Genomic DNA, 9,351 nt, shown 5'->3' on the forward strand with positions numbered 1-9,351 from the left:
ATATATACACGTATATATATATATAACAAATAATTTTATGGTCATTGTGACACTTGTGACAAAGATGTTTGTTTTGTTGCTGGAGAAAGATTAGCTGTTCAGTTAGTCTGGTAATCTTCAAGTCTGTGTAATAGCTTCTTTGACAAATAGAAATGTGACATCAAATAAACTTTTTGAGTTGGTTTCCTTGTGTCACTTGGAAAAATTTTGACTGCAAATCCCTTCACTCTAACTGCATATGGGTCTGATGATAGTTTCAAAATGCAGTGAGAATGGTGTGATGTTGTCTGCCTGTTTACCTCTGTGGAAGGGAAACCTGATGTGGTTCAGGTAACTGTCTTAAATAAAAAATTTGAAGTTTGTTTTGGAACTAAATCAAGCAAAAGTTTGTGTTGCATCATAATACCACTAGTAGGAGGTAAGAAAAAAATCTGAGGCAGAAGTTGAGTTGTCACTGATTTGACCTGTATTTAGGGATAAGACCTCAGAGGTTTTGCCACAGATTGTCCCTCCTTACTGGAAAAGGAAATATTACTGTCTTGTGTACACTAATCAATATGAATGAGAATAAGCACATTTTAATGAGGCACTGAGCATCCGTAATTTGCTTACATGTTAGAAAACCTGTTAAATGCAGAGGAAGAACTGAAATAAGGCTAAACTTTGTGGAAGTATAGCAGTGATATAATTTCACAAAGGTATTTCACCAGTTTGAATTTGTTTATGTTTTTATGCCTGACAAAATATTTTTTGAAGGAAATGTGTATTCAGTGTAAAATGTTAATTTCTAATTGTAGTGTGAACAGTAAGTGCAATTGTAAAAACTGTCAAATATGCAGGTCTGTCTAATGTGGTATTATTAGTGGATATCCTGTAAGTGGTTCCTGAGAAAGGACTGTAGTGTTGGGCCCTCTTTTTTCTCTTCAGGTTCACATTTGCTCTTCTTACTCTCCACTAATAGGTAGCATAGATCAGTCAGTGTTAAAGGAGTTGCCTCCTGAGCTCCTGGCAGAAATTGAATCCACCATGCCACTTTGTGAACGTGTGAAAATGAACAAGCGCAAACGTAGCACAGTTAATGAGAAACCAAAATATGCTGAAATTAGTTCCGATGAAGACAATGACAGTGAAGAAGCTTTTGAATGTAAGTAATACATCATTCTGTTTCTACAGCTAAAGAAAGTTAATATTTTGCTTTAACAAAAAGATGTAATTTTTTTTTTTTAAGTTGGCTGCCCTAAAACATACATAATCAGGCTTGTTGTCCTGACAACTACTTAGCCAAGAACCCTTTTTTTTTCCTTTACAAGAAAATTACTTGATTCCAATTTGTCACTCAAGATGAAAAGCGATTAGTTGTTAAATTTATTTTCCTAATTACTTTATTGGAAGTAACTGCCTAGATTTTTTTTTTGCTTTCAGTTTTACCACAAAATGTTTTTAACCAATCAGATTACGGAAAATATCCTTAAAGCAGTACAGAAAACTTATATACAAATGTATTCAAAGAAAAATTATTTTGACCTTTACTGATAGGAAGAATGAAGGGTCCCCTCTTGAATTTTTCTGACATGATAAACTGAGAATCTCACTGCACAGAAGTTTATTAAAATATTTCTTCTGGTGCTTCTCTGCAGTATGGCTTGGAAAACTGGAGTTGCTTTTGATGGGTTCTCAAAATACCATTTGCTGATGATGCTAGTCTTGAATTAACTGTTTTCAGAGGACAAGAGGAAGCTTGTAGTTCGAATTTTGCCGTGCAACTGGATAAATTCCTAAGTCAAAAAAGTTGTTATATGCCTCTAAGTTAGCAAAGCATTTCATATGTGTTAGTAAGAGTGTGGTTAGTGTCTCTGTGTCACAGTTAGGCACACTGAAAATAGCCTGTTAGAGCACAGTGAATCAGTTCAGTCTGAGTTAACGTCTTAGCTGTGAACACACAGGTCTACAGGAGAAATGCCTATGGCTATTAGCCTGTGAAAGAATCTTGCTTATATTAATTTTTCCCAAGTTTACGTGCTTTGCACCTTTGTGTAAGTATCTTAACGAACTTTTGTAAAAGTTAATGTTTTGGGGTTTAGTATTTCTTAAAGTCCAAAAGAGAAAGATTTGGTTGTTCTGATTCTTACTATGTTAGACATTCTCATCCAACAGATACACAGAGCTTGTGTACACATACATGTGAAAATTGTAATAGTTGTACCTCTGATCTTTTTAACAAAGAAGCAGAAAAAAGTGTCCTTTTGTTTGTTTGTTATTCCTTTTACTAATAACTGAATAATGGTGCTTTGTGTGTGAATATGAGATCTTGAGGGAAATTGTAAACTGTCTAGATTATGGCAAAGGATTAAGGATTATTTGATTCATTCAGAATTCTGTATTCCCTGTTTGCCATATCATATCACCTGTTTATGATGTTAATAATCTGGAACAATGAATTTTTAAAAAAAATAAAGCAAAAATTATTGAAGTTGGTTGGGAATGGAAAGAATTGTCAAGAATTTCACATACGTTAATCTGTGTATTAGCCACAGTGGCTGTTGAAATTCTTAAGTACAAAGTAAAAGAAATTAAGGAAAACTTCTTGCAGTAATTATGTGCTTTAAGGATTCTAGTTTCATTATATCCACTCAAGAGATCTGGCCATCAGTCTGTGCAATTCAGTGAGTACATCTGGTTTAAAATTAAATTACACGATTTCTCAAAGAATGCTGTAGAACTGAATTAAATTTAAAAGGAGAGAAAATGATCAAGAGAGTGAGATTTGTGACAAGTACACTGAATAGATTTTTGTTACAATACATTTTTCTGAACTATTTTGATTGCCTAAAATTGAACTTTAAAAAATATTAAATAGTGACTGTTATAGAAAAAGGGAAGTTTCTTTGAATATTTCATTAATTAGGGACATACCATTAAATTAAATAGTGAGAAAATAAAGGTTGATGAAATAAATCTCTTACAATAACTGCTAAATGTGATACTGCATAAATGTTTGGCATAATTTGGATATTGGGTGTTTATGTTCCAAGTAGTATTTATTTAGGTGTAAAGTCAATAATAACTCTTGAAATATTGTTAATACTTAAATTTTCAGTCAGTTTTGTCGACTTCAAAATAAATTTTGTAGAGCGGTGATTGTGAATAGCTGTGCCTATTTCATGTTATTTGCCTTGTGGAGCCAGCACAGCTGTAGCACATTCTGTTTTGTCATGCAGTGTTGATGAACTGGTCAATCAATAATTATGCTGGAAAGCAATACTGGAAGTTACTTCTCTCATGGACATGTAGCTGGAGTCAGAATTTGTTCTTCAGAGCTTAAAGATGATTTGTAAATTGTGGAAACAGATTTCATCTGCCTCCACAAAATACTGTTGCATGGGATAAAAGAATCAGTTAGGATGCATACAGCCTTTTCCTGCAAAACTATTTCCTTTCTTCTCCAGTACTTTTGCTCCATGTATCATAGAATAGTTTGGGGTGGAAATGAGCTTAAAGATATAGATATAGATATACTTGGTAGAGACATACAGGTGTCAGGACTGCTACATGCTGGTTCACAAGCAATAAACACTGCTAGTCTAGAATGCCATGTTTTGGATCTGTTTTGATCTTCACCATAGTCTGTGTCAGACATCCCTTGCTAGCTCAGTTATCCTATTATGTTAGACAGTGGAAAGTTGGATCATTTCATGGATCAGGTAGCCTCATCTATGAAATGAGCACTCTCTCTCCTTCAAAACCTACAGGATGTTTTTGGAAAGTAACAGAGAAACTCTCATTCTGTTCCCTCACTTTATTTCCACCAAATCTCTGTATAGACTATTTATTCCAGATTCATCAACATTCGCTTTTGCTGGTCTTTCTGGTCCTGCCTGAAAACTAATACTAATAACCTTTGTGGTAGTGACTTGCTGTTTGGCCCAGAATTGTGACTCCAGCTTTGTCTTTTACATGAATTTCGTGCAATATATACCAAGACTAAATTTTAATTGTCTTGACCAAAACAGAATACCTTTATGCCAAGTCTCGCTGGAACTTGGTGTGTTAAATGAGCAAAGCAATCACTGAATTGGAACATGGGCACCCAGTCACAGTTGCAGTTTAGATGACTGAAGAAATTATTTGTTTTCTCATAAAACGATGAAACTTATTTAGATTTGTTCCCCTTTCCTTAGTTTGCCTAAAAGGACAAATGCCCTGTAAATTTGCATTTTTAAATGTTTTCTGGTATCTTTGCAGTTTCAGGCACAGTTTTTGTGTAATTCAAAAGCAATCGTTAGAATATTCCGTAGCATAACTGTGTGTAGTAGTTTCAGAGTGTTTGCTTGATTTACAGAACAGCTATACAAGAGCATCTAACTTGCAAATCATAGAATCATTTAAGTTGGAGAAGACCTTTAAGACCACCGAGTCCAACTCTAAAACTAAAGCTGCCAAGTCCACATGTCCCTAAGCACCATGTCTACACATCTTACATGTTTCAAAACGTTTAATTTTGAGCTATTAAATGTATAAGATTTGTACTTAAAATGAAAACCCATTTAATTTCTAGCATCTCGTAAAAGACACAAAAAGGATAGAGATGAAGCTTGGGAGTATGAAGAACATGACAGAAGAAGTTCTGGTGACCATAGGAGAAGTGGCCATTACCATGAAGGAAGAAGGGTTTCTGGTAGCGGCCGTTACCGTAATCGCAGTCCTGATGACTCTGACATGGATGATTACTCTACACCCCCTAGCCTCAGTGAGGGTAACTGATCATTTCAAAGATTTAATTCTATTGCGTAGTACTAGTGCTTTTTAATGGATATGTTAAACATTTTTAAATAAATGTCATTACATGCACTATTGAATCCAACTGTAAGAAATGTAAATAATCCTGTATTCAATTTTTGCGGAAGTATGTCTCACTCTTTATTCTCTTAATTAGTGGCTAGGAAAATGAAGAAAAAAGAAAAACAAAGGAGGAGGAAAGCTTATGAGCCTAAACTAACACCTGAAGGTAATTTTAGAAGATTTATTTTCCAAGATTTGTATTTTCTGTTTGGTATTTAAGATCATTATTTATTAATTTCTTTTTTTTTCCACCAGAAATGATGGATTCTTCAACATTCAAAAGGTTTACTGCTTCAATAGAGAATATTTTGGAAAATCTGGAAGACATGGATTTTACAGCTTTTGGTAATACATCAGAAATTTTCAAAATGTTTTCCTCAATTAGAAACACAAGAAGCATCAAAAAATGTATCTCAGTATTTTTGAACCTCCTTCTTGGTGATTTAATTACATTTGATACTTACTAGAGCATATAGGTTTTATGACTTCCACCTGGAGTGGTGGCCTTTGCCTTTCCAATTCCGCTTGCTGCTGCAGGAAGAAGATCCTGTTTTCTCCTCTCTGCCTAATCCAAAAGCGGCATGAATATTCCCCTGGAGTGGAAAGGATACTTCTTTGGGATGTCGTCAGGGTGTTACCTTCTGTCAAATATATCTATGCAAACAAGATGGTTCTCTTGCTAGTGATGCCTGAATTTTGCATCTGTTGTGGCCTTTGACCCAACAGATCTTGATTAGTCCGTTCAGGCAGTGGTCTCCTTACCCCTTTATGGCAGAGACATGAAATTGCTGTGTGTTTCTTATTCATTTCAGTGGAGAAACAGCTTAGCATAAGTGTCTGAGGAAGTAGTTCAAGTTGACTGAAGTGACTTCCTATAGAAATGCATAAAGTATTGATTAATTTTTTTTTTCCTATCTTTGTCACGGGATTAGACGGGGGTGGGGCATAGCAACAAATGGCTACAGTTTTTTAAGCTATAGTGTATCCAACCTTGGACTTAAAAGTGAAGTCATTGGATTTTTCTGTGTCTAGTAACATCATGATTTTTTTATTAAGGGAAAATACAAGTAAGACACAGTGTATCTCAATATGCTTAATGTTTTGTGTTTTGCCTCTATTGCCCTTGCCCAGATTTGAACTTTAGGGCTACAGTAGTTTAAGATTTGTTTTACTGAATTGAAGGTGATGGCACAAAACCTGCAATAAATGGGCTTTGTTATATTAGAAGTGTTTAGTTTATGACTTTCAGAAGTGCATGCTTCATGTTTGGCTATTAAATGATATTTCAGAACCAGTCCTATGTAACAGTTGTCTTAATTAGGTGCTATTTGGAACTCTTAGATGTTGGCTGTCTGGACAATCAGGTTTTTTTCTTCAGTTGGCTTTTTCATATTGGATGTAAAATATTGATTTGCTTGAAGTCTATTTAGAATTATGATTATTAATTTTGTAACTTTTTTTTTAAGGTGATGATGATGAGATTCCACAGGAATTGCTGCTGGGAAAACATCAGCTTAGTGAGTTGGGTAGTGAATCAGCAAAGATCAAGGCAATGGGCATTATGGACAAGGTGCATCTTCATAATCTAACTTCTTTTATTTAAATAAAATTTTGGTTAACATACAAAAACTTACTTCCCCTGAAATAACATTACACCCTCTGCTGGTGTGCACAGACCTGAAGAACAGCTGAGCTTCTGCTCACTTAGCTGAAATGCTTAAAAAGTTACTACACCCTAACTGTTTCTGAAGCTGAGACATTTTTGTTGAAAGGTCCATTTGAAATGTCCTGCTCTGTGTCACTTTTAACTGTATACCAATATGTAATACATGTGCCTGAGCAGTAAAATCCAAAATAATTAATCTGCTTTCACAAAAGCATGTCAGCCTACAGGCTTTGCTCCTTACAGCTGGTTTCAACCAACCACAGTAAATCAGGACCTGCTGTCAAAGTAAAAAAAATCCACCTTTTCCGATGTATGCCATCAGTGCAATGTAGATGTATGATGTCCAGCCAGCAACACACTGAGTTGCTTTCTTCCTTCATCTCTCCGAAAAACCTTTTCAAGCTTAGAAAATTAAATACACCAGGTGGTAAGATGATGCATTTTCTGTAGACTTCACATTGTGGTTTCTCTTCCCTATTCAGTTAAGGGAACTTTTGTTGGTGCAAACTCATTGGTTTCACACCTGTAGTAACAATATTCTTGATTTCCTTTTATCTTCCTGGTTTTCTTGGCTTTGGGAAGTCTTATGTTTAAACACTGGCCTGTTCTTGGTCACTATTACGTTTATGGACTGTCTGTGAAGTCACTCTGGAGAGTTTTCTTTAATCCGACGTTTAGATATCTCCCTGGACTTCCCTTCAATCTCCCTGCTTTCCTGTGTACTGTTGTTGGCATGAGTGCTTCTCTTTCCTTGTAGTCTCACCCTTAGCCTCTGTTCTGTATTTTTCACACATGCATGCATACATGCACACATATATGCATAAAATCAGAATTTTGTTGCTTCTGAAGGTGAGTGGCACTAGTATCTACATGAAGAAAACTGTCTCTCCTCAAGTTGAGCATATTCTACAAATTATGTAATCATAATTCCATAGTTCAATAAGTGAGTTTGAGTTACTTTTTTTCAACATGCAAGTTCTTCAAAGTTAGCACCAATATTAGGAATACATTTCCTTTAGCACTCATGTATCATGGAATTTATTTCTGCTTGTTTGTATAGTTTGGATTTTCTCCCAGTAAAGCTCTGTATGGTCAGTTAGAATTTGTAGTTTATGCTTGGATTTGATACATTTCTCCTTTCTAGAAGCAAGAATGTGTAACTGTACAACATTAATGACAAATATGCAATTAAAAATATTTCTGTGGATTTTGCTTGTTGAAAATGCAGTTTAATTGCAATCTTAGAATATTTTTCACCTATTTTAGGTATGGTATCAGCATTCTCCTTTTGTCAAATCTCTTACCATTTAAGTGATTCAGATTATACAAGCTCTACCCTTCATCTCCCAATGTTCTTGTCAGAAATTCAGAAGCCTTGATGTTCCTGCAGTTGTTTGACATGTTTCTTCTCTTGTTTTAGCTCTCAACAGATAAAACAGTAAAAGTCCTGAATATTTTGGAGAAGAATATTCAAGATGGGTCAAAGCTTTCTACTTTACTTAACCATGTGAGTTTCAAATTACATAATATCACAACTTTGTGTAGAATAGAGTTTTCTTCACTTGAGTCCTGTTTAGTGGTAGCTTCAAATACTATGTATGTGTGTGAAAGGGATTTCTGATATAGCATGTATGTGGTTGCCATTGCCAAATTTTCATTCTTGAAGTAAAATTCCAATTGATTGTATTTTTTTCAGTACTAAACATGTTTTACTATAATACTGATAACTGACAGTTTTAAATTTTCTTTAGTTTCATTTTAAATATTACAATTTCATCCTGAAATACTTGTGGTCATTCTGGTGTAATTTGCACCATTGGGCATTTCTTTGCTACATGTCTGTAAAATATCCCTTACACAATGAGAGAAATACTGCAGTTTTCACAGAGAGCATATATCTTTCTCCTGAGCATTAAATAAGAAGTTTTATATTTATATATATATCATGCATATAATACACTGTGATATTGATTTACTCTCTTACTCCAAAGGGAAAAAGTTGGTAAGAGTTTCACTGACTTCTTACTTCTACAAGGGAAGCCAATAGTGTTGAACTGTGTTGTCATACAGGCACTAAAGACTCTTTTTCTATGCAGGCTCTTCTCTGTACCAGGGAAGCTATGAGAAATTCTACCCAGTTTTGCTATCATAATGTTACTACAATATTTAAGTAATGCTGGATGGTCATAATCAACTTCATCTAAGTTTGGTTTTGTAACTTATACTAACACAGGAATACAGAGATTTTGTAGCCTGTGCTAAATCTAAATGTGCCTATTTGGTAAGATGTGTTTTAAACCCATTGATAATAGATGGGTTGGTCTGCGAAGCAGAGCAAGTCGTGTACTTGGGGATTTCATGTGAGTTATAGCAGTCTTTTTGTGTAAGAATTCCCTCTAGTGGCAAAAATTAGATTGATCAAAGCAGCAACAGGTGTCACTGAAGAAAACACCAGGAGAATGAGTTTAGATTTTGCTTAACATACATCAGTCTTAAACAGACCATGTGGCAATCTTCCCTCACAGTGCTTCCCAGTGATACACAGAAAGCTTCTTTGTGTTCTAACAGAAGAATACAGTGAAACTTTGAAGACTTGCAGCTTAGGGAGATGTTACGAGCATGTTTTGAGTCAAACAAATGTTACTTGATTTTTAAAACTACTTTTGTATCAAAAAGAAAATACAGTATTTTATACATGAGTGTATATAAGTATACTTAAGGTAATACTATATTTTACATGGTAAGAACAAAAATTTGACTCCTTGTTCACACTCTCATGTTTTTCCTGCATGTTGCAGAATAATGACACTGAAGATGAAGAAAGATTATGGAGAGATCTTATTATG

General features: G+C 34.8%; 1 protein-coding gene across 1 annotated transcript in view; it reads left to right on the top strand.

The window, feature by feature from the left end:
• Window positions 1–961: 961 nt before the first annotated feature.
• The window catches only part of LOC103798817 (nipped-B-like protein), a gene marked incomplete at both ends in the record, with an annotated part of 16,629 nt that continues 8,239 nt past the window's right edge, over window positions 962–9,351 (top strand). Inside the window, 7 exon segments of the mRNA XM_009071099.1 lie at window positions 962–1,144; window positions 4,556–4,753; window positions 4,934–5,005; window positions 5,095–5,184; window positions 6,306–6,409; window positions 7,926–8,012; window positions 9,304–9,351. The exon segment at window positions 9,304–9,351 is cut by the window's right edge and continues 17 nt beyond it. Coding sequence (XP_009069347.1) covers window positions 962–1,144; window positions 4,556–4,753; window positions 4,934–5,005; window positions 5,095–5,184; window positions 6,306–6,409; window positions 7,926–8,012; window positions 9,304–9,351 — 782 coding nt within the window.

This window comes from Acanthisitta chloris, unplaced genomic scaffold, assembly GCF_000695815.1.
Source record: "Acanthisitta chloris isolate BGI_N310 unplaced genomic scaffold, ASM69581v1 scaffold33103, whole genome shotgun sequence".
Classification (NCBI taxonomy): Eukaryota; Metazoa; Chordata; class Aves; order Passeriformes; family Acanthisittidae; genus Acanthisitta; species Acanthisitta chloris.